The sequence below is a fragment of the Dromiciops gliroides genome, chromosome 3 (assembly GCF_019393635.1).
Source record: "Dromiciops gliroides isolate mDroGli1 chromosome 3, mDroGli1.pri, whole genome shotgun sequence".
Taxonomy (NCBI): Eukaryota; Metazoa; Chordata; class Mammalia; order Microbiotheria; family Microbiotheriidae; genus Dromiciops; species Dromiciops gliroides.
Window position 1 is genome coordinate 94,752,010 of NC_057863.1, and position 26,853 is coordinate 94,778,862.

At 37.2% G+C, this 26,853-nt stretch overlaps 1 protein-coding gene and 1 pseudogene across 8 annotated transcripts in view; one reads left to right on the top strand and one right to left on the bottom strand.

Moving 5' to 3' along the window:
- Window positions 1-26,853, bottom strand: part of DGKH (diacylglycerol kinase eta) — a 243,015-nt gene that overhangs the window by 87,370 nt on the left and 128,792 nt on the right. For 7 of the 8 annotated variants that reach the window (XM_043998633.1, XM_043998637.1, XM_043998632.1 and 4 more), the window contains exons 5-6: window positions 11,356-11,460; window positions 10,900-11,032 (exon numbers count right to left, since the gene is read on the bottom strand). In XM_043998633.1, the coding sequence (XP_043854568.1) occupies window positions 10,900-11,032; window positions 11,356-11,460 (238 nt within the window). Of the gene's footprint in view, window positions 1-10,899; window positions 11,033-11,355; window positions 11,461-26,853 lie in introns of those variants that run through there. The other variant, XM_043998638.1, reaches the window with a different exon arrangement.
- On the top strand, window positions 7,827-8,675 carry LOC122751554 (annotated as a pseudogene).

The window sequence follows — 26,853 nt, forward strand, 5'->3', positions numbered from 1 at the left end:
ATTAAGTATCTGAGGACAGATTTGAACTCAGATCTTCAGGACTAACAGTCTCTCCATTTTACCACCTGGCTGCCTAGAGGTGGGTATGTTGGTTGAGACAGTCTAATATTCTCTATACGAAAAAATGAATAACTGGCCACAAAACATGCATATTTGACTGCACATTACAGTAACAGATGGATATTTATCTTTCTAAGCAATTACCACCACCACCATCATCCTAGCTAGCATTTATACAGCATTTCAAGGTTTGCACAGTTTTGCATATGTTATTTGATCCTTTTAACCCATTTAAGCAGAATATAGAAAAAGTATCTGCATATTAATTGAAGGAGAAGCAAGCTTAATAAATCATTATCAGTCCACAAAGGTAAGGTGTTCTATAAACACTGGCAAATGCACGTTTTGTTTTGGGTTTTTTTTGGTCCAGATCTATGATTTCAAGAATATAAGGAACGCTGAGTATGGAAACGCTCTGCATTGTAGCATAGTTTTAGAGAGCTGCCTGGAGCACTAATGTTGTTAATAATCTTCATTGGTTTTTTTTTTCTTTTTTAAAATATGAATAAACATTTTTATTTATAGTTTTGAGTTCCATTTTTTTCCTTCTTTCCCTCCCTCTCTTCACCCCTACCTGAGGTGGTAAGCAATCAGATATGGGCTCTACATGTGCGATTATGTACAACATTACCATGTTAGTCATTTTGTAAAAAAAAAAAAAAACTTTGAATAAAAGAAAAAAGTGAAAAGTAGCATGCTTCAGTCTGTGTTTAATCAATATCAGTTCTTTCTTTGGAGGTGGATAGTATGTTTCATCAATAGTCCTTTGAGATTGTCTTGGATCATTGTATTACTGAGAATAGCTGTTTATTCACAGTTCTTCATCAAACAATATTGCTAGGGGCAGCTAGGTGGTGCAGTGGATAAAGCACTGGCCCTGGATTCAGGAGGACCTGAGTTCAAATCCAACCTCAGACACTTGACACTTACTAGCTGTGTGACCCTGGGCAAGTCACTTAACCCTCATTGCCCCACCAAAAAAAATAAAAACAAAAACAAACAAACAACAACAACAACAAAATATTGCTGTCTGTGCACAATGTTCTCTTGGTTCTGCTCACTTCACTATATATCAACAGTTCATACAAGTCTTTCTAGGCCTTTCTGAGATCATCTTGCTTGTCATTTCTTATAGCACAATAATATTCCATCATTATCATATACTACGGCTTGTTTAGCCATTCACCAATTCATGGGCATTTCTTTGATTTCCAATTCTTAGCCACCACAAAAAGAGCTGCTATAAATATTTTTGTACAAATAGGTCTTTTTTTTCTTTCTGGGGATGTCTTTGGAATATAAACTCAGTGGTATTGCTAGATCAAAGGATATGCACAGTTCTATAGCCCTTTGGGCATAGTTCCAAAATGCTCTCTCCAGAATGGTTGGAACTTTTCACAACTCCACCAACAGTGGATTAGTGTTCCAGCTTTCCCACATGCCCTCCAATAGCCAACGTTTTCCATCTTTGCCATATTTACCACTCTGATAGGTGTGAGGTGATACCTCAGAGTTATTTTAATTTGCATTTCTCTGATTAATAGTGATCTAGAGCATTTTTTCATATGATTGTAGATAGTTTTGATTTCTTTGTCTGAAAACTGCCTGTTCATATCCTTTGATCATTTATCAATTAGGGAATGACTTGTATTTTTATAAATTTGACTTAGTTCTCTATATAATTCAGAAATGAGACCTTAATCAGAGATATTTGTTTCAAAAATTCTTTCCCAGTTTTCTAATTCCCTTGTAATCTTGGTTACATTAGTTTTGTTTGTGCAAAAACTTTCAAATTTTATATAATCAAAATCATCTATTTTACATTTGTTTTGTCCATGCTCTCTTAATTTGCTTAAGATATCATCCTTTATGTGTAAATCATGTACCCATTTTGACATTATATTAGTATACTATGTGTGACAATGGTGCATACCTAGTTTCTGCCATACTGTTTTCCAGTTTTCCCATCAGTTTTTGTCAAATAATAAGTGCTTGTTCCAAAAGCTTGGATCTTTTGGTTTATCATATAGTAGGTTCCTATAGTCATTTACTATAGTGTAATTTGTACATATTCTATTCCACTGATCTCTGTTTCTTAGCCAGTACCAGATTATTTTGGTAATTATCGCTTTATAATACAGTTTGAGATCTGGTACTGCTAAATAATCTTCATTGTTATGATGCTTCAGAAGATGTTTTTTTTCTTTCTAGCATTTTACCTATAAGAAATATTTTCTTAATTCACTATCAGGATGATGGTTACACAACAATTGTATTTAACTTTTCTCCATCTAAATCAGTAATACAAAGATTAAAAGATTGTTGAATAAGCCAAACTCTTCTGGAGGTTCTGTGAACCATGGTCAGAAGAAAGAAAGGAAGGAAGGAAGGATGAATAAAAAAGCATTAAGGTTTCTACTCCCAACTTTTGCTGTCTAACCTAAATGTTTTATGCAGAAAACAAATAAGTTTTGAAGGTTTGTATGAAGCAGTACCAACCCAAGCATGCTCAGCTTAGACCAGATCAGGGGAAGGAATGAAAAATGAGAAATAGCATATTTCTACTCTATTATTAAGAGTGATTATTTTCATCTAGCATTTCTATGTACAGAAATAGTAATTATAGGTCTTGTATACAAAGTAATTCAATAACAAATACAGGGTCAATAGTCCCTAGTCTCCCCACAAAGGCCTAGAAAGATAACAAGGACTCTGAAAAATATATGTTTACAATAGCCTTTCATGCTTTCATCATTTAAAATACTGATTATTAAAATCAAGCCAGTTTTTTGTAAAATTAAAATATCTCATGGTAAACTACATGAGCTGAAAGCTGGAAAATAGTACAACATTAACAATGGATGGCATCCAAATTTGATTGTTGTTGACTGTTAAGGAATGGAATTTTAAAAGAAAATTAATTAAAATAAAAAGTAAATTAATTAAATTTGCTATAATATTTCCTTCAAATTTTAGAGGCATATTTAAAAAAATACATTTTATGTACTTTGTTAGATTTTTCCCAGTTAAATGTAAACAAAATGTTAACATTCATTTTTTTTTTTTAATTCTGAATTCCAAATTCAATCATCCTCTCCTGCTCCTTCCTCACCCCTTGGGAAGACAAGCAATACGACATAGATATACTCAGAGTTCATTAGTCCTCTCTCTGGAGGTGGAAAGTATTTTTCATCATGGGTCTTTAGGAATTGTCTTGATCGGAATAGCTAAGTAATGTACAGTTTATCATAATTACAATATTGCTGTTACTGTGTACAGTGTTCTCCTAGTTCTGTTCACTTCACTTTGCATGGGTCATAGAAGACTTCTGAAGATCAGAGAAGGTATATTAGTGAAATAGAGCAAGAGATAACAGAAAGATAGCCAAAATGCTTGCCTGGTACCCACAGAAAGTTAAGAGAGCTAAAAGACCTCCAGTAGAGTATGTAGATCGCCTATGGAAGATTTTTTAGAAGATGTGGGGAAAAATCACAAGACAAAAAGTTATGGATGTTATATCATCTACCTCCTTAGAGGAAGTATCTGTGTCAGTGAGATCATAATTTATTCAAGTATTTATGTAATGACTATTAAAAGATAATTCCTCAAAACTATGTTGATATTCTACCAGACAAAATCAAAATCATTGATGGTAATATGCTTCCAGTATCTTATTATTAGCATTCAGTAAACATTAAGCAGGGCAGCTAAGTGGCACAGTGGATAGAGTGCTGGGCCTGGAATCAGAAAGACTCGTCTTTCTGAGTTAAAATCCAGCCTCAGTCACTTACCAGCTATGTGACTGGGCAAGTTAGTTAACCCTGTTTGCTTCAGTTTCCTCACGTGTAAAATGAGCTGGAAAAGGAAATGGCAAATCCACTCCAGTGTCTCTATCGAGAAAACTTCATATGGGGTTATAAAGAGTCAGACATGACTGAAACTCCTCAATAACAAAATCCAAAAAATATCCACAAAGGTGTAAAACCATTATGAATGACTTTAAGGTGTAGCGTGATGTGGAACTCACCAGAAAGAGCATTTGATATGGACTCATAGAATCTGATAATACCAGCTCTGCCATTTACTATACGTGACCTCTAAAAAGTCATTTTCCCTTTCTTTGCCTCAATTTCCTTATCAAAAAAATTAAGAGTGGTGAATTAGATGACACATCTAAATCTATAGTACCATAATCCTAAATTTCTTATAGTGGCTAAACTGATACTGTTGATTAAAAAATAAACCACTATCATGACAAAGAGACTTTGATAAATTGACATACTTGTTAACCATCTTCTCAATTCACTTGATAGGAAATATTTCTTGTTTTTTCTAACTTAAACAGTTTGCATAATCCTTCCTATATGGAAAGCTTTAAAATTATAACTCTAGTTATTCTTCATTATAACCAAATAAAAATGAGCACCATCCATAAGTAGGATCCAAGGTAGAAATGTTAAGTAATTTCCAAAGGATATCCAAAGGTCCCATGAATCAAGAATACTTTGTTAATAACACTACCTTGACACAATCGAAAGGTGAACTTCAGTGTCTTGGAGGAATTCACAAAATTTCCTAAGGGTTCAAGAAGACTAATAAGCAATATGCCTCAGACTGCAGAAATCATTAAGGCAGTGACTTGATTATTAATACTTTAAAAAACAGTCACAAGGGAGACATTCTGGTGAAATAGTTAAGAAGATTCCTTTGTTTATGGAAGACTATAACTATTTTATTGAAAGAAGGTTCTCTGTGTCCTAGTCTTATTAGCACAACTTTTATTTTATTATTAAATGTTAATCAGCTATGCAATCAATTTATTTTCAAACTTAACTCTCTCAAGATAATATAAGTAGTTTAATAGAATTTACAGGGCTGATAGAGCAAAATTCATCAACAGAGTACCACATTGTGTTCCAGTCAATACATTTTTTTTAATTTGGGAGGGTGAGAAAGGACAATAAGTCCTTGTACATTATTTTTAGTTTTGGGGGGGGCGGGTAAGAAAGGGCAATAAGGCTGTGGATGCATATATAAATAAATTATTCATCTACTAGAAAGTGCACTGACTTTTTTTTTAGACTAGTAAATAAACTATATTTTTATTAAGTAAAGACAATAACTTTGTTAAGTTTTAAAAGTCTTACACACTTGAAAGACTTGAAATGTGTCCCCCAAATCTTATTTGAAAGTGAGAAAGCCCATTAATGCAACTTGAGGGTACAAAACTTCATAAAAACTTATCTGGGAAATAGTTTACAACCAGAGTCTTCCTATAAATTCCCCCATGTAATAATAAATCATTTGACTGGAAGATCTATGGTAATTCTGGATTGCAGGCAGCAATACATAATTTAAAACCACTCATCTGATGATTAAAATCATGAGTTTATTACTGTATAATTATTCAATTATAAGGCACCATCTATTACAGACTACTTAAGATAATTTTGTCCTCCAGAACAACAGTAAAAGCTATGGAATGCTTATTAGTGAAAGGAGAAATAGCATGGTATAGGAGGCAACTAGGTGGTGTAGTGGACAGAGCACTGGCCCTGAAGTTGGGAGGATTTGAGTTCAAATCTAGCCTCTGACATTTACTAGCTGTGTGACCCTGGGCAAGTCACTTAACCCCAAGTGCCTTAAATATCCAGGGCCATCTCCAAGTCATCCTGGTCTGTGTCTTGCCACTGGACCCAGATGGCTCTGGAGGAGACAGTGAAATCGGTGACCTTGCACAGCCCTCCCTCACTTAAATCCAATTCAGTGCAAGTCATGACACCACCTCTTAATGTCATGGTCCTCTTCAAGAATGAAAGACAAAAATAACAACAGCATAATATAGTGTATAGAAGACCACTTTGGGAATCCAGAAGAACTGAGCTCATTTCCTACCTCTCTCACTATTTGTGGCCATAGGAAATTCATTTAAAATGCTCTTTGCCTCAGTTTCCTCATTTGTAATAATATCTGTAGTACCTATCTCCCAAGGTTATTGTGAGTTTCAAGTGTGTTAAATATATAAAGTATATAGCAAACATTAAATGACTATAACAGGTCAGGTATTATTATTATGATTACTAGGCCCAGGGGCAGCTAGGTGGCGCAGTGGATAAAGCACTGGCCCTGAATTCAGGAGTTCCTGAGTTCAAACCCAGCCTCAGACACTTGACACTTACTAGCTGTGTGACCCTGGGCAAGTCACTTAACCCCCATTGCCTGCAAAAAAAATAAAAAAATAAAATGATTACTAGGCCCATGAGAAGTGAGGATTAAAATTCAATGTCTCTAAAAGAAAGATTGACTTTCTTCAAAAATCTTCACTTAAACATCTTTAATGAATGTGTGACACAGTGGAGAGAGCTCTGGACTTGAGTTCAAGTCCCAACTCAGATGTTTACAAACTGTCACTTTATCTAAATCTGTTTTCTCCTCTATAAAAGAGACAATGATAGCCTCTACTTCACAATAGCATTATGAATATAATATAATACATGTGCTCTAGTAAATATTGATGCACTATGGAAATGTGACCTATTATTATAATTCCAACTCATCAGTCAAGAAACAGATCAAAGTCACACCAGTAAAATAAAAATGCTACCAAGGTTAATTTACAGTTTTACCACCATACTGATCAAAGTGTCAAAAGGATACTTTACAGAATTAGGTACAATAACAACAAAATTCATTTAGAGGAACAAAGATCAAGAATGTCAAGGAAAATAATACAATGAGGTAATAATACAGAGGGAATAGTAGTTGTAGACCTCAAACTATATTATGAAACAATAGTCATAAAAACCATTTGGCATTGGGACATCAATGGAACAAACCAGACAAGGGAGAATAAGAAAAACAATGGAACTCAATAAGCCACTATTTAATAAAATAGAAAGCAAATTACTTGAGCAAGAACTCAGTATTTGATTTTTTTAAACTTCTGGGAAAACCAGAAAGCAGTCTGACAGAAATTAAGCTTAAGCCAAGATATTACATATTATTCCATAATAAATTCTAAATGGATAGATGACCTTAATATTTTAAATCATGCTATTTTTTTTAAATAGAAGGAAAGGCATATCATAGAGAAGCTTTTCACAGCTATGAATAAGATTTGTATTATTAACCAAACCAGAGATAGAAGCAATTACAAAAGAAAAATTGGTTAACTTCCAGGTACATGAAATTGAAAAGGTCTTGCACAAACAAATTAATGAACTGAGGATGAGAAGGGGAAAAAATCTTTGTGTCATAGTTCTCAGATAAGAGTGTGGTATTCAAGATATATAAACAACTAATATGTATGTATGCATATATATATATGGATAATGTGTATACATGTATATATATATCCAATAGCTAAGTGGTCAAAGAATATGAACAAATAGTTCTCAAAAGAAGTGCAAACTATTAATAACCATATTAAAGAATGTCCCAAATTACTACTAATAAGAGAAATACAAATTAAAACAACCCTAAGGTTTCACCTCATACTTTGCAAATTGACAAAGATGATAAAAGATGGGAACAGTCGATGCTGGAGGGGTTATGGGGATATAGGAACACCAATACATTTTTGGTGAAGCTGTGAATCAGTACTTCTACTCTGGAAAACCATTTGAAAATATTCAAATAAAGTCAATGAAAAGTCCACATCTTTTCACACAGAAATTCCACTTCCAAGCTTATACCCCAAGGAGGTCATTGATAAGAAAATCTCCAGAGGTGAACCAACTCTGGAATCTGAGTGAATCCCTTCAACTCTCACCATGGTCTGGAAGAATTTTAGTTTCAGGGTATTTGCCAAGAACTTCTTCAACTGCCCCCAAAGTTCCCCCTGGAACAGGGATATGCTCAGTGAGTATGTCTAGGATGGGTGTAACATGGCATGTGTCATCCTCTATGTGACTTTAATGGTCTACTTTATTGCAGCTGTTTTCCTGAAGTACAACAAGGCCTGTAGGATGGGCAACATGGACCAGGTGATATCCATTTGGTTCCTGATGGGTTGGCTAGGAAGAGACTCCTATAAGGTTGTTGGCTCTTTCCTTTCCAATTGACTACCCTTATAGACATCAACAACTACTACATGTTGGCTGACCTCCTAATGATGCCCCTCTACTGCTACTACAAATACAAAAACCAAAGTTCCTTAATATCATTCCCCATCAACTTGGCCTTCCTTTTCATCTCTTGGGGGCAATGTCAGCTGGCCTCCTCACCATTCATGCTAGCCCCTCAACCCCGCAGCAGGTCTTCAGGGGCAGGACCTTCCTGTCTATGGAGCCCACTTAAAAACTTCACCAAGCAGGAGATATGGGCTGCATCATTGGCTCCAACTCCAGCCTCCTATATCTTCTATCTTGTCTGCCTCAGAACTACACCAATTTTTACAGGAAGTCCACTTGTGGCATCTTTACTTCCTGTTTGCCCTGGTGATTTGGGATAACACAATGTATGATGTATGGGCTGAGCATGCTGCTAAAGAGCCCTGAGGTAGGGTAGACTCATGGTAGCTCTCTATTCCACCATACACATCGCTCATTGGCACACTGGCTATGCTGCTGATGGACATCATTGTCTCAATTCAGTTCTTCATCTGTAGAAAGTGACTCTCCTTCCTTGAGCCCCTTCTGGTCCAGAATCCCTGATGACCATGTGCCAAGGTCAAGGCAAAGATGATGAAAAGACTAGAAAGACACTGGAGTGGTTTGCCATTTCCTTCTCTAGCTCATTTTATAGATGAGGAAACTGATGCAAATAAGACTTGCTCACAATCACTTAGCTAATAAGTGTCTAAGGTTGGATTTCAACTCAGGACGATGAATCTTCCTGACTCCAGACCCAGACTCCAGACTCTATCCACTGCACCACCTAGCTGCCCTTACATAATGGCTGCAACAATGTAAATGGAAAGAATAACCACAAAACATTCAAAAAATAAATGTTGTAAGTTACAAAGAAGAAGCATATATCCAAAGAGGTATGAGAAGACACTCCCACACTATTCTTTTACAGAGATGGGAGATAATGGGTGTGGCTCATAGCTCTATGGGAGAAAGAATGGAAGAAGGATGCTGGGAGAAATGTTGATGATATCAAAAACATCTTAAAATGTATTTTAAAAAAGAAAAATGGGCCAAAGGTTTTTAAAAGTTTAAATGGATTAAGATTCATACAACTAAATATAATTTTAAAGAGTAACATAAGCACTGTTCTAAATTACAAATAATATCTATATTATTTGTAATATATAATAACATGATTAACAAAGGAACATATTTTGAATCATAGTCAGTAAGGACTAAGTAAATAATACTGGTAAAATAACAATTTGAAAAAGTTCTCCAAATAACTTCTGAAGAAATTAAAACAATTCTGAGGTTCTACCTCACATCCATCAAATTGGTAAAGCTGACAAAAAATGAAAATGATAAATATTGGAGGGGTTATGGGAAAGCCCGCACATTGATTCACTGTTGGTAGAGCTATGACTTGGTCCAACTATTCTAAAATGCAATCTAAAATTCTGGACAAAAATATACTAAACAGGGGGCAGCTAGATGGCACAGTGGATAGAGTACCGGCCCTGGAGTCAGGAGGACCCTGAGTTCAAATTCGGTCTCAGACACTTAACACTTACTAGCTGTGTGACCCTGGGCAAGTCACTTAACCCCAATTGCCTCACTAAAAAAAAAAACATACTAAACAATGTATGCCCTTTGATACAGGAATAATAAATGTTTATTGATTGATTGATTGAATGCCATTGTCTATACCCCAAAGAGATCAAAGAAAGGGGGAAAGGGCCTATATGTACAAAAATATTTATAGATTTTTTTTGTGATGGCAAAAAAGTCCTAGAAACTAAGGGAATGCTTATCTATAAGGGAATGGCTGAGCAAATTGAAACAAAAGATGGTTTCAAAGAGACATAAAAAGACTTGTATCAACTGATTTGGAATGAAGCCAGAAGAATCAGAAGAATGATTTATAATATAATATCAATATTGTAAAATTTAACAATTCTAAAAGAAGAACACTGATTAACTAAATCATCAGTCAAAATTCCAGAGATTAACAGACAAGAATGTTGCACATCTCATGACAGAGACGTGAGGAACTAATACATAAAATAAGAATGTATTATTAGACATGACCAATATGAGAATTTGTTTTGCTTGCTAAAATTTGTTGTGCTTAGGTAATGTAGAACTGGCTTTCTCCCTCCTTCCTTTCTTTTTTCCTTTCTTCATTCTCTCCTTTTCTTCCCTCCTTTCCTCCTTCTTTCCTCTCCTTCTTTCCCTGCTTTTTTCTTTTCCTTTCCTCTATTCCTCTTTCATTTTCTCCCTCCAGGGGGAAGGAGAAAAAAAAATGAATGTATCATAATTGAATTTTTTAAATTGTGTCTATGTATATATTTTAAAATAAAATGTTGATATGAAAATAGGAAATAAAAAATTTGTTCAAAAGAATCTGTCAGTAATTTCAGAGAATCAATGCCTCACCCTGTTTTGGTTTATATTTTCTTTCACACATTGGTCTTTCCCATTTCTATCACATGTTCCTTTAAGACAAATAAATTTCAAAGTTATTCCTGGGTATGGAGCACAACTTGATGCTAAAATGAACTCTAACCACCAAAATCAATATTTTATAAAAGCTATGACAGTTTCAACTTTCTCTTCTACCCATAGCAAATTCTTCCCCCCATCATTAATAGTTCCCTGTTTATTTCATAGGAGGTAGAAGCATTTATAACTCTTGCATCTTATTCTCAAATCTTTGGAAGACACTGAAGTGGGAGAACAAACCACTGGCTGAATATATTATTACCTTCACAAGACAGGCCATGGGACGTGACTCCAGAGAGACTCTCGCGGCACACGTTACAAAAGGTGGGTCGAGCATGGGAGCAGGCATACCAGTTATGCATCCCTGAGAAATGTTCCACATTAAATTGTGCTGCCTAGTAAAGGAGAAGTTAAGACAAATTTGCAAGTACCGAATATGGCTACTGGTATAATTAGGAGGTATATAGCACATGCACACACACACACACACACACACACACACACATATGTATAAATACACAAAAGAAAATTAAATTAAAAAGTGATAGCTATTAAAAAACCTACAGTACATTCATTTAAATGGTTACATATACATGTATGTAGACACAAAAATACAGAAACACCATATTTATATATTTATTTAAGTCTAACACTCAGAACTCTAGTGATTATTGATTTTGGAATGGCAAATGATACAATGGAAGGGATATTCTTTTACCTCATAAAGTTCCCTTGACTGTACAGACTTCAGTAAACTGATCCAGTCTTCCATCTCCTTTCTGTTTTCGGCACACAATACCAGCCTCCTGAATGGAGTGATTATCTGAAAGAGATTTCTCAACTTAATGATTTGGAATAATAAAGAAGATATTATAACATCTGACAAAGCAATTCCATTTTCCACCTCTTTGCCATTCCTTGGTGATGAAAACAAAATGCACTCTATAAACATACACAAGGTTTAATCTCAAACCATAATGCAGTGCTTAAAATATAAAACTTCTATCAAGAGGGGAAATTACCTTCATTCTTGATTCTTAGGAGTTTCTCTTTTTTTAGTCACATTATTACTTATCATGCCTTTTTTAATATGATCTACTCAGACTGAGGAGCCCAAAAAAATGGTTTCTTTAAGATGCAAATGTCAAATAAACTTCAAAACAATGCAAAAGCAACTGTAAGCTTTCTAAAGAATTATATTATGAATGACCTCAAGAATAAATTGTGATAAAGAGGAGAGAAAAACAGAGACATCAAGTCTGTTTAGTGCTTCGTTTCTATTGAATTTACCGTAGCAGTAAGTGTTTGGTTAGTAATAAAATAGTATTATGTGGCAATGTTATATCCAGTGCCTATCGACTTGGATTTTAAGCAGGGATTTAATTTTGTGGAAATTAAAGCCCTGGAGGTCAAGGGGGAGCATGAAGAAGAAATGGTAAAAAGAAAGCTCTTTCAGCTACTTTCAGCAAAAAAGACCTTTTATTTCCCAAGTCACTGTAAAATACCATACAATTCGTCGTGGTTCATTAATTTAAAGGCAAACATACCACATTAAGAATCAGGCTTGCTTTATGCTATGGTGCAGCTCATGCAGCTTTGTAAGGAACCCAGATTCCTGAACACTAAACTTCACTTAGAAATTCCAAATCAATCAATTTCAGTTACAACCTCATGTATGTGTTCAGGGAAAACAATGAAAAATGGGGGGCGGGGTGTAAGGAGAATCACAATCTAGCACATAAATTGCTTCAAAGTGTCAACCAAATGTAAAAGCACATCAATTTAATGAAGCATTTATTACTTCTTCAGTCAAAAAAACTTTCCATGGAGTCATAAATTTATTCCATATTTCATGCCTCATCCTCAAAAGGATTCCATAAGCAAAACATAATCTAAAGATTTTAAATGACTTAAAAAAAAACACATGACATGATAAACACCAAACCAAAGCTAATAGTCATGAAAAATTTACATTTAAAGTTGAGAGAGAAAGAGAGGAGAGGAGGAGAGAGGGAGAAGAGGAGAAAAGAGAAGAGAAGAGAAGAGAAGAGAAGAGAAGAGAAGAGAAGAGAAGAGAAGAGAAGAGAAGAGAAGAGAAGAGAAGAGAAGAGAAGAGAAGAGAAGAGAAGAGAAGAGAAGAGAAGAGAAGAGAAGAGAAGAGAAGAGAAGAGAAGAGAAGAGAAGAGAAGAGAAGAGAAGAGATCCAATCAGTCTTAGCCACTCACCCAGCCCCTGCTGGACTTTCTCTGCTGCTGATTTGGACTCTGCAATACCTCATTAAGCTCAGATGCACTTTAATATATCTACCCAGACTCTCAAGTGCAGCAGGCCACCAGTCACATGGGCAAGAAGCTCAAACCTTTCAGCTTTGGGTATTTTTTTTAACTGCATATGGAAGTGAAAGGCATTTCACTTTGGTCTTTCCTTCAGTTTTCCACTACCTACTTTTGATAGAGCTCATTAACAGTTGGTCTCTCCTCTTCCTGAATAAATAGTTAATGCAAAGAGCAATGCTTCTCTCATTACTTAGGAGCCAAATGGATGCTTTATTACTTGAAAATGTTTTTTTTTTCCTAGCACAGCTCATCAAATGAAACAGAAAAGCCAGTAAATCATAATATATTCCTGACTCGGGGAGCCAGCAGAGTGCTCCAGAAATCTCTAGGCTTCACTGAACTTACTAATATTACCAGGATAAACACCTTGAAAAACATGTATTTCTCCTTATCTTATACAACATCTCTACAAGGAATCTCACTTTTTCGTTGTTCTATAGCAAGATAAACATGCATCATACAAGTAAACCAGAACGTTCATGTTTTTCTTCTCAACTTTTGCATTATATCAGTGAAATTCTAGCTAAAGTATTGTATACATATAAAGTCTCAATTAGTTTTTGGTACTTTTGTTCCTAAAGGCCATTTTTAAAAGGCAAAAAGATCATATAAGGAGAAAATGTATTTGTCTTGAATCTTAAAAAGTGACTCTATGCAAATGCTTCAAGTCAATCAACACGTGTTTATTAAGCATCTATTACTGTGTGCCAGGCATTGCGCTATGTGCTGGAGAAACAAACAGAAAAGCTGAGATTATCCCTTCTTTAAAGGAGTTTACATTCTAATGGTATCAAATGTTCAAACACTTGAAATATTTTTAGTAATAACATGGTTATATATGTAGATATGCCATGTGTATATAATCTCTATATTCTCATGAAATAAAACGTACATTTAGTTGACTCATTTTTTTTTTTTTGGTGAGGCAATTGGGGTTAAGTGACTTGCCCAGGGTCACACAGCCAGCAAGTGTCAAATGTCTGAGGCCGGACCCGAACTCATGTCCTCCTGAATCCAGGGCCGGTGCTCCATCCACTGCGCCACCTAGCTGCCCCTAGTTGACTCATTTTAAAATCATTATTTGTAAAAGTAGGGTGATATATAAAAGACAAAACAAATTTTGAATGACTTTTGTGCATATAAAAATAAAAATTATAAAGTTATAGGCAATCCCTGCATTACATATATACATGTATATAGGTGTATATTTGTATATACATACATGTGTGTATACACACACACACACATGCACACGCATATATACTAAACAAACCAATGTTTTGCCCTTACAAAGTACTACCTAGGAATAGCAAAAGGACATCAGAAATATTCTTCCATCCCTGCTTCAGCCTACTTTTGGAATTTATCATTTCCTCCCTTCCACCTTCCTAAGCCGATGACCGGTCACTACCTCTATCTACCTTCACTTCCAAACAGACATCAATTCTTTTCTCACCTTCTTCCATGCTAGATCCAGAATGGAGGCTGTGGTGACAAAGGGGGCAGTAATGAAGGAGAAAGAAGAAGAGGAGAGGGTCCCACTGTACCCTCACCAGTCCCAGAAGCTTCCCCACACCCCATCCCAGCTTAACTCTCCAAACAACCCCATCCACAGGCCTGGGGACCTAGCCTCCACCTCAGAGCCCAAGGCCAATTCAAGGAAAGGAAAGTCTAGGAGAACCCAGGTGTAATTTTCCTCTGAAATGTAGAGGAATCTTATTTTCAGTCTTGTCTGTGCAGAGATTCACCATTTAATACCTATGTGTGACTTTCTTCCTCTGCACCCTCCCCAGAGTCAAAAGTGGGGCAGGGGGAAAGAAGAAGGTAAAAGGCTTAGAAGGGAGTTTTTTATATCTCATGGGTTTTCCTTTTATTAGTGCCAAAAAATAAGTATATTAAAAACCCTTAGGCAATATTAAAAGACCCGCATCCAAGACAGCAAGGGAGGGAAGAAATCTCGATCAGAAGCAGTTGCAACAGACAGAAAAAATGGGTGATTAATAACAGGTGAGGCATTAGTTTCCTGGGAGGACAGGTTCTTATCCCCAACACCTTAAGGCCCTTTGTCATTCCCCTTCACCTCCCCATTTTCCTACACTCCTCAAACCCACTCTTTTGATGCCCTTGCCACAGTGGCTTGTGGGCTAGAGGAGTTCCCAATGACAGTGCCCATCAGGTGGGAGAGATGAAAATAGGGAGAGTCCTACTTCCCCGAGTGGTTTGGGGAAAATGCATTCTGAGTGTCTTGAGTTGGAATTTGGAATGTATTTTCCCATAGAAACCTCATTACACAGGGTGATTAGATTCCACAAAACTGTTGGTACAGTACTATAGATATATCTGCAGCTGAGCCTCTGAACCTAACCATTAGCCTCCGGGAAAATGACTTTTAAGCTCCAAACAACTGACCACAAACAAACAATTTGTTGGTAAGTTAAAAGACTAGCTTTTAATCTGTTTTAGGGCCAGTCTAGTACTACCTTGGTTAACAAATTCCATAAGAATAAAGCTCTTTTTTTTCATTCCAAGTTAGTCTTGCTTGAAAAAAAAAAGTTAAATTATATAAAGGAGGGGCGTCTAGATAGCACAGTGGATAAAGCACCGGCCCTGGATTCAAGAGTAGGTGAGTTCAAATCCGGCCTCAGACACTTGACACTTACTAGCTGTGTGACCCTGGGCAAGTCACTTAACCCCCATTGCCCCGCAAAAAAAAAAAATATATATATATATAAAGGAAAGCTAACTATGTTCACAGATATGACTGAAGCAACTTGTCACATAGCTTTTGTTTATCCTATGTGAACACATGGCAAAATTACAAAGTTTTTATTTTATTTATTTATTTGGTTTTGGTGGGGCAATGAGGGTTAAGTGACTTGCCCAGGGTCACACAACTAGTAAGTGTCAAGTGACTGAGGCTGGATTTGAACTCAGGTCCTCCTGAATCCAGGGCCAGTACTCTATCCACTGTGCCACCTAACAGCCCCCTAAAATTACAAAGTTTTTAAAGTTTCTTCTTAGTCTCTTTTTTATGTAGCCTTTATGTGCCCTTTTCCCCAACTCACTGTAGATTCTACCTTTTTTCAGACATCTTCCAGCACCACCTCCCACAACTTCATCCCAAGCAAAACCAGTGGGGATCAAATAATAACTCCTTAGTGTTTGTTGATAGATTATATTTGAAGTGAAACTCATTTTCATTCAAGTGTTAAAACCAAGTCTACACCTACTTACTAAGTATCTACTATATCCAGGCAGCTAGTTGGTGCACTGGATACACCCTAGCTCCTTAAACTGTGAATCACAATTCCATACGAGGTCAGATAACTGAATGTGGCGGGGGCGCGGGGGGGGGGGGGGGGGGGGGGGCGGTGTCACAAATGTGGCAACAGTAAAAGGTAATGTATACCTATTTTATATACCTATATTTCAGGGGTTGCATAAAAATTTCTTGGGTGAAAAGGAATCACGAGTGGAAAAAGTTTAAGAAGTCCTGGAGACATTTACTAGCTGTGGGATCCTAGGTAAGTCACTTAACACTGCTTGTCTCAGTTTCCTCATCTGTAAAATAAGCCGGAGAAGGAAATGGCAAAGCACTCCAGTATCTTTGACAAGAAAATTCCAAATGGTATCATGAAGAGTCAGACACAACTGAAAAATAACTGAACAAGAACAATATGTGTCGGGCACTGAACCAAGTATTGGGGATAAAAAAGAAAGGCAGAAAATTGTTCCTGCTCTCAAGGAGCTAACAATGATGAGGAGTGGGGGAACAGTCAGTGAAAACACCCAGTCAGGAGATGGAGGAACCTCCTGTTTGAGGAATGGTAGGGAGGTCTCTGTCACTGTCACTTTAGGCTTAGGGATGGATGAATAAGGTGTAAGAGAACTGGCAAGGTAGAAAGGGAAAAGGTGATGAAGGGGTTTGCCTTGAAGTAATAGGGAGCCACTAGAGTTTAATTGAATGGGGTGGGGATGAAAAGGTTTTGCCCCCCTTGTTAATGGAATTTCATTTACCAGCGGTCAGGTGGGGAATTATTTTTTTAGAGGAACTTAGCTGGTCCCAAGGTGATCATAAGATCACAAACTTAGGTTTTGGGGTGAGAACTCCCCCCCAAAGAGATAACCATAAAACTGGGTCATTCCATTTTCTATTTAAGCTTTTGCAGAGGCTACTTGAGGCCTATTTCTGGGAGGTGTTGGCAGCGGAAAAGGATCAGTGTGTCTTTCAACAGGGCTTGGGACCTACTTTAATCTAGCAACAAGCCTGCCTAACTAATGGTAGGTCTTTCTCTCACGACTTCCTGTTCATTTCAACAAATACTGGCTAGGCACTGGTCATGCTAAGGCAAGAGAAGTGAAGAGATAAAGGAAATCCATCCTATTGTGAAGGAGCTTAAATATGTAGCTGCTAGGTAAAGGCCCTCTGCTTTATGGACCCTAATCTTTTCCTGAAAACTACTTCAAGCTCCCATCCCCCCAAAACCTTCTTGTGTGCTTACATATCTGACATTATTTTAATTTATATTTGATGTTTTTTTCATCTTGCAACCCCCTTCTTTTCTGATAGCTTGGAACATACAGCTATCTTTCCTAAGGAGGGAGGAAGGAAGGAAGGAAGGAAGGAAGGAAGGAAGGAAGGAAGGAAGGAAGGAAGGAAGGAAGGAAGGAAGGAAGGAAAGAAGCATTTATTAAGAGGCTGTTAGGTTGGGGGCAGCTAGGTGGCGCAGTGGATAAAGCACCGGCCTTGGATTCAGGAGGACCTGAGTTCAAATCCGACCTCAGACACTTGACACTTGCTAAGTGTATGACCCTAGGCAAGTCACTTAACTCCCACTGCCCCACAAAAAGGAAAAAAAAAAGTTAGGTGCCAGGCACTGAGCTAAGTGCTTTACAAATATTATTGCACATAATCCTCACAACAACCTTGGGAAGTTGATGCTATTATTATCTTCGTTTTACAATTGAGGAAACAGAGGCAGAGGTTAAACAACTTGAGCAAAGTCACAAAGCTAGTAAGCTTCTGAGGCTGAATTTGAACTCAAGTGTTCCTGACCCCAGGACCAGTGATCTATTCACTTCACCATCTAGGGGTACCTGTACCTCTGATTAAGACGTTTCTTTTTTTTTTTTTTTAATTTATTTATTTTAGTGAGGCAATTGGGGTTAAGTGACTTGCCGAAGGTCACACAGCTAGTAAGTGTTAAGTATCTGAGGTTGGATTTGAACTCAGGTCCTCCTGACTCCAGGACCGGTGCTCTATCCACTGCGCCACCTAGCTGCCCCTGATTAAGACGTTTCTGACAGAGAAGCATGTCTCTTTGTTATACTACCATACTTTGGGTGCTACTGGTTTACATTAATTAATCGTATATTTTCAAGGTCTTCTGAGTCTGGTTAGTGTAAGGCATGACAATAGTACAGAAAACAGGTGCAAGACAATCTGGCATGACATATACAAAATTCTATGTTAAAATAGCATTACACTCATGGCTTAGAATGAATAGAAGCAAAATAACTTGGATATGAAACACAAAATAGTTCCAGGAGGGAAGAATTCTAATTCCACCCTGGTTTTCTGTACAGAAAAAGAAATGATCTGCAAAATCTAGAAGTTTACCAAAGGAAAGCAGCTATTGAAATGTATAATTTGTGAAAACAAGAAGGAATTGACTGGTTTTCTTTGAGAATATTAGAGTAAGAGAAGAGAGAAGTTTAATTCAATCAATCAGTCAATCAACTAGCACTTTTTAAGAACCTACTATGTATCTGGCACTGTGCTAAGCCCTGGAAAGTATGGATTATATCAACAAAGCTGTCACTCATTTACAAATTACAAAAATAAAGATAATGATGATAAGCTAACCTTCTGGGGATTGTTATGAGGGAAAAAAAACTAACAAGTAAGTAATTATACAAGTAAGGATTTTTGTCATCTGCTAGCCAAGCACTTAAAGGAAAAACACTTTCCTCAATGGAATTCTTAGAAGATCCTAGGTCTGACTAGTACCAAGTAAAGTGGGTAAAGCCAAAGCATATGACTGTAGGGAACTTAAAGAAGCTCAATCTTCTATCTGCAAGGAGTTCAAAGAACTAAAATATTCAAGACAGATGATTATCTCACTTACCTTTGTTGTTCTCCAGTGAAGGAGAACCTTTGAAGCCCAGCAAAAATTCAGACTTAACAACTACTACTGTAAGGAAGTTCTTCCTTATTTCTATTATTTTCCTTACATCTGATCACTAAAGTTCATTTGCCTCAAAACTGTTGCAAATCATCTTAATTAGTAAAAATTTTTTTAAAAACATTTACTACTAATAATAGTATTTATGTTATGCTTTAAGGTTTGCAAAGTGCTTTACAAATTTTATCTTCATAACAACCCAGGGAGGTAGTGCTCTTATTATTCCCATTTTACAAATGAAGAAACTGAGGTAGTCAAAGATCAAATGACTTGCCCACGGTCATACAGCTGGAATGTCTTTGAAGGCAGATTTAATAATAATAATATTTATACCAGGTACGATGCTAAGTGCTTTGCAATTATTACCTCATTTAATCCTCAAAACAATTATTATTAGTGTATTTTAGCTATTCAGCTATTTTTTAGTCTATTTTAGCTATTATTCATCTCATTTTACAGATGAATGTGTCTGAAGCCAAATTCAAGATCAGATCTTCCTAACTCCAGGTAGAGAACATTAACTGCTTAGGCAGTAAGCCAAGCACTGGGGATACAAAGAAATAAATGGAAGTTTCTGACATCATGGAGCTTATATTCTGTGATGTTTAAAATCTACATTGTGGTCACCTTAAATTAGAAGCTTCAGCACTAGTCTTTGGGCATTAAACATTTATTAAAGCATACAGGTATTCACAAGGAGTTCAGAAAGTTAAGAAAAAGCCTATGTAGCCTAGAGTTCCAGCCTGGTTGGGTTCTTCCTCAAGTCCTCTGCCACAAGCCTGCTTCAATCGCGAACTCTTCAGCAAGCTGATTGTGGAAGCTTTTTATAGGTCTGGAACAGAGGCAGTCCTTACACACTGCTTCAAGCTGATTGGTTGGCATCATCCAAATCCATTGGCTTTGAAGGTTTTCTCAAGTTGAGTTCACAGTCTATTTTCTGAGAACAATACCTTCTTAAGGGCTAGCCAGGTGTGATTACAATCCAGTTAACTTGAAGTAGGCTTAATCAGCAGTCAATCACTCTCACTTGATTCAATCAGTATAGATTAATCTCCAGGTGGGTCTTTGAGTATCTGCTAAATCCCATTATTTCATCACAATTCTAACAGGGAAGACAACACATATATCTATAATTACATTTGAGATACATAAAAAGCAAATATAGGGGCAGCTAGGTGGCGTGACACAGTGGATAAAGCCCGGGCCCCAGATTCAGGAGGATTTGAGTTCAAATCCAGCCTCAGACACTTGACACTTACTAGCTGTGTGACCTTGGGCAAGTCACTTAACCCTCATTGCCCCACCCTCCCCCCCTAAAAAAAAGGTAAGCTAGGATAGGAAGGCACTGAGAGCTAGAATAAGAAAGACCTCCTAAAAGTCATCAAATGCCCAGACTTAATAATCTCAAAAATCTTTCCTCATAAAATCCATATCCCTAGCCTAAGATTATTTATCTTGCTCCTTCAAGATTTTCTCCAATTGTTTTTTTTGATTGGAGATGCCAACAAAATACAGGTACAAATTTTAAGGGATCTCCCTGGTTGTAAAGGTACATCCACTTCTATATTTCACAGATTTATTTTGACACCTCCCCACCTTTTGAAGGAATTATAAGATTCCCCCTAAAGTTTAGGAAATGTTGGGTCTGTCCCAGGAAAACAGTAGAGTAGGTATTCTTGATCAATAAGAAGCCCTACCTTTCCTCTGCCCTCTCCAGCTTGAACAGAAACATCTTAGGGACTTCAGAATGCATCTAGTCCAACACACTACCTGAAGCATGGCATTCCATTTGGACCACCCCAATGGATAGCCATCTAGCCCTCACTTAAGACCTTCAATTTGGAGGCCACACTGATAATCCTCTTTTTGTATGGCTTTAATTGTTTGCTGTTCCTTATATTGAAAAATCTGCTTCACTGTAGTTTCCATCTGTTGGCCCTAATCTTAGCCCTTCTTGGACCAAGCTGAAAAACTCAACCTCTCTTTCTATAAAACAAGCCTATGTTGAATAAGGCAGAGATGGAACAGTTTAATTCTCTGCCTTGGTCATGGGGTCTAGTTGGTCACTAAGATGCACTAGACTAAAAGAACTGAATCAGTGCTAAAAATGACCTTTCTTAACTCTCTACTCAATATAAGAATCTCCTCTTAGATATTCTGGCAAAGTCAGACTTTAGTATCCCCAGTGACAGGGAATTAATAGCCTGTTGAGGCATCATCCCATTCCACAGTGGAAAAGCTATAATTGATGTGGAAGTCAATTCTTATATGAGCTTAAAAAATAAAACCAAAACCAAACAAAAATCAACTGTTTTTCCTTTAGGTCCTAATGCTGTTCCCTGAAGTCACACAAAATAAGTGGATCCCATTATCTACATGATGGCCTTAAAAGATCTGAAGACAGCTTCCATATTCCCAATTCCTTTAACTTATGGAATTACTTCAAGTCTCCTCAACACCCTGGGTCATTTTCTTCTGGACAAACTCCAGTTTGTCAATGCTCCTTGTAAAGTGTTTGTTGAATTAAATTAAATTGAGTATCAAGTTGTACTCTAGCCAATGCAAAGGACAGTGGGGGGAATTCCCTTATTCTGTTGTATTTGTTGTAATGAGCAGATATTATGCATTTACTATGTGCTAAGTAATGGAAATACAAAGTCAAAAATGAGAGTCCTTACCTTCAATATGGTTATATTCTGCTGGAGAATACAATATGTACAGAGATAAATAAGCACAATAGTGATAGAAAATAAATACACATTGATGGGGCACTAAAAAATGTGGGAATCAGGAAAAACCTCATGGAGGAGGTGGCATTTGAACTGAGCCTTGAAAGAAACTAAGGGCCCCAAGGGGTGGAGATAAGAAGGGAGAGTATTCCAGACATGTTGGACAGTGTGTGCAAGAGCATGGAAGGAGATGCAATGTCATGAATAGGAAATAGAAAGTAGGTGGCTTTGGATGTAACACAGAGTTCCTGAGAGGGGAGCAATGCGTAATCAGTCTGGAAAGACAGGGAAGAACCTGATTGTGAAAGTCATTAAATGCCTAAAGAGGAGTCTGTGTTTATCTTAGAGGCAATAGGGAGCTAGTCGCCAATGATTCTTGGGCTCAGGAGTGACATAGAACTGTGCTTCAGGAATATGAATTTGGCAACTGTATGGAAGATGGGACTGGAGAGAGGAAGGGTTGACTGCAGCCAGAACAATTAGGAGACTAGTATAATAATCTAGGGGAGAGGTGATGAGAGCTGAACACGAGGTTGTGGCAGAAATGGAGAATCTTTCACATAAGCCTTGTCATTAGCATGTTATAGTTGTCCCTGAGCTGCTAGTTAGGTAGTCCATTATCTAGCTACAATGCAGCAAGGGGGCCCAGGGTCATAGGACAGGGAGGAGAGAGAGCTCCTAGTCAATCCAGGGGACTGGGACATGGAGCCAGGTCATTGTGCTTGGCAAATAACCCAGTTCTGCCCAATCCCTGACAAAGCTGCCCTAAAAATATCTAAAGAATATAGAATTTTCAGAAGTCTATTTGGAATCATTTTGGCTCTTGCCCACTGTTCACTGGCAGTTATGGCTAATGGTCCTATTTGGCTATAGGTGATGATCTCTTGAAAGCCTTCTATCCTTTTTTCTTTCGGCTGACTGGCATTTTCCTGATTGGTGAGTCATTCAGGCTGAATCACAGCTAGCTGATCTATGGCAGCCTTTACATAAAGAAGACTAGGAGGTCCAAGCCTCTCATATCACAAAGCAGACATTCAAAATAAAAGAGAAGGTACTTGAATTAACAGGAAGCTATTAGTAATGCCATTTAGTGTTGCACCTGATCAACACAGAAACTCAGGGTCTCTGTACATTGAACTTTTAATATTACATCTCCTAGGTACAATTTGTTGCTGTTGATTAGTCGCTTCAGTTGTGATCAAATCTTCATGACCCATTTGAGGTTTTCTTGGGAAAGATACTGGAGTGGTTTGCCATTTCCTTCTCCAGCTCATTTTTACAGATGAGAAAACTGAGGCAATGGGGTTCAAGTGACTTGCTTAGGATCACACAGTTCGTAAGTGTCTGAGGCCAGATTTGAACTTAGGAAGATGAGTCTTCCTGACTCCAAGATTGACTCTATCCACTGTGCCACCTAGCTGCTCTGCTAGGTGCCATACTTATTTATAAATCCAAATGATAGGGGAAACAATAAATAAGCTGTACTCGATATAAACAATTCTTTGGTAATGACTTGGAAATGGCTAAATGCTACTCACTTGGAACAATGACAAAAAAAATTTGCTAATATTGAAAATTAAAAAGATTTTTATGAGGATGCTTTGTAATGATATAACCCATTTTCCCCTCCAAAAAACTGCTAATAGATATAGAATCATCTAATCATAAGGTAGAAAAGCCGCCTACCTTATAAGGAAAAAATATATCCATCTCCAGAAGCTACTTAATCTTCCCTACTTTGGAAGAGACTACACCCAAATTATCCCACACATGTACCATTTCATGCTCCTTAGAATATCTCTGTGAATTAAATACAAAATGAACTTTGTTATTACATATTGTAGATAAGGAAATAGATAGGGTATAAGGGACTAGACCTGTGCTGTCATCAGTACAGGGAATACTCCAGAGCTCTAGCTACAGGACTTCTTGTGGGACAAAGAGGTCTTTCTGTGGCAACTGTCACAGAGTCAGTATATGTCAGGTAGGATTTGAACCTGGTCTTCCTGGGCAGCTCTCTGTCCACTGCACCAGGTTGCCTCTTTAAACGAGGTGATAAGGATATCCAATATAATGGAGCAGAACCACATGTATAACACCTAAATGAAAATTCTCATGATTCTGTTCTTTTAACTAAAAAACTCCACCCACCAGATGCATATGTAAACATGCATAGGAAAGTGAAATCATTGGCTAACATATAGAAAACTGCACTGGCAATTTAAGCGCATGACCTGCTTCACTTTATGGCTCAGTAATACCTATATTTTTCTTCATACTTCATACTCCAAATAAGTTAGTAATATTTATCAATTTCTGAACTAACCTATTATGGTGATGGCTAATGGTGATGGGCCCAGGGATCAGAGAAGAGGTAATGAAAGGCCACAAGAAATCCTTGTGGTAGAAATTGAAACATCATTAGATTTCTTATTCAAATTTCCAAAATTATTAATTTTTTTTCAGGCCAATGAGGGTTAAATGACTTGCCCAGGGTCACACAGCTAGTAAGTGTCAAGTGTCTGAGGCTAGATTTGAACACAGGTCTTCCTGAATCCAGGGCCAGTGCTTTATCCACTGCACCACCTAGCTGCCCCGATAAAATTATTTTTAAAATAGGATCCTAAGATCTGAAGAAGAAAAAAAGTCTTGTTCCCTTATTTAGTCATCAACATTTATTAAGCTCCCGTTATGTTCTAGGCACTGTGCTAAGCATTTAGAATACAAAATTAAAACTAATCCATGCTCTCAAAGAGCTCACCATCTAATGAGGGAGGCGACATGCAAACATCTATGTACAAATGACATATATAAAGGATCCATTGGAGATCCTCTCAGAGAGCAGATTCTAAAGTTAAGGAGGTCCAGAAAGTCCCTTTAGCCGGGACTCGAAGGAGGCATCTAAATAGGAAGTTCAAATATATTTAGAAATCATGAGAGTAAAATAAAAGCATATTTTAAACATTGGAAAAAATATCAAGTCTTCTAAAGTGATAGAAGAATTCATTAGCTAACTGATAAAAGTTTTTATTGTGCTTCCTAAGAATCAAACGCCACATGCTAAACCGTAGATGCAAATTCAAAAGCAAAAGTTAAGAAGGTCCCTGTCTCAATGGAACTTCCATTCTAATGGGAGAAAAAGCAGCCAAAGGGGTGGTAGACAGGGAGAAGCACTTTGGTCTGGAGAAAGAGATGGTGAGTGGAAGCCATCTGAAATCACAATAGGGATGGTAAGGATATGCCAGTAACACTTAAATGTTTATTGGAGGGGGTAGCTAGGTGGCAGCTAGGTGGCACAGTGGATAAAGCACAGGCCCTGGATTCAGGAGGACCTGAGTTCAAATCTAGCCTCAGACACTTGACATTTATTAGTTGTGTGACCCTGGGCAAGTCACTTAACTTTCATTGCCCCATTTAAAAAATAAAGAAAAAAGCTTATTGGAATGAACACTTCACTCCTCACCTCTCAAATGGACCTTTTTATCAGGAATAAGAAAGCTGATTGCCAGCTATCACACCCTGTCAAAGTCTTAAACATATCCACCCAATGTATTGGGGGTTTTTTTGTTTGTTTTTTAGTGAGGCAATTGGGGTTAAGTGACTTGCCCAGGGTCACACAGCTAGTAAGTGTCAAGGGTCTGAGGCTGGATTTGAATTCAGGTCCTCCTGAATCCAGGGCCGGTGCTCTATCCACTGTACCACCTAGCTGCCCCACACCTAATGTATTTGTAAACAGAAAAGGTGGGTTTCTGATGCCCATCAATGCCATGCTTTCAAGGGTATCTATCAGAGACTAGGTACTTAAGTTTCTGCTGAGAAGGGATTATGTTCCATTTTCACAAAGATCTGAAAGGGGGACACCATGAGGAAAGGTGAGGGAAGCTGATGGTGGAGTCCTTGAAAAGCTCATGGAACATTCTTGCTAGCTCTCTGGATGTCTTCTACTCCTTCTAAGAATCTAGATAAACTTGGCAACTAGCTTGAAGACCTACCTTCAAAATTTCATTGGAGGTCCTGGTATTGCCTGTAGGGACTCTTATTTTAGCAAACATCATGGCTACAAATCACAGATTGTGTATGATGACAGTGTACAATATGCCAAGAAAGGTACGGAACTATTCTTTTGCAGGACTTGGGGTTAAACAAAGTCAGGATTAAAAGTCACCTTGATTTAAGGCAGAATACATTCTCTGAGGCTTTTGTACTCCCACAAATCTAAATATACATTATAATTTTGTTATCTTAATATTACAATGAGATTGGTGAGTCATTCAGTAGTCTTCATGAAATTTCTAATTGGCTTCTTTATAATCATACCATAATCTTCCATATTATAATTAACTAATATTTATGACAGAAAATAGCTTTTCTTAAAAATAACCCACTAATGTCTCTAACCATGATTAAAAGTAAGAAACCTTCAGGTAATTTTGTGATAGTAGAAAAGTGGAATAAAGAAATTCAGCATATAATAACACTGCCAGGGGCGGGGGCAGTACTGTCTCTTATTTCTTTCTCTTTTTTTTTCATTTGTTTATTTATTTATAATTTTTCCCCACCTTACATGTAAAAACAAATTGTAACATTGCTTTTTAAAACTTTGTGTTCCAAAATCTCATCCTTCCTCCCTAATCCTGCCTTAAGAACTCAAGCAATTCAATAAGTTATACGTGTACAGTCTTGCAAAACATAACAGAATGTCTCTTATTTCTAATCAGCTTTTGTCATAGAACTTATACATAAGTAAATGCAAAATAAATGCAAAGTAATTGGGATCCAGTCTGATTCCCAGACTAGTTTTACATTACTTGTGTTTATACATGCTATTCACCTGTCCTATCTGCTGCTTCCCATGACTAATATTTCATTTCCACCTCTGAGCTATTACGTAGGTCGTCCCCAGTGCTTGGAAAACACTACGTCTTCATCTGTGCTTCTTGGATTCAGTGCCTCTTTCTGCAAGAGG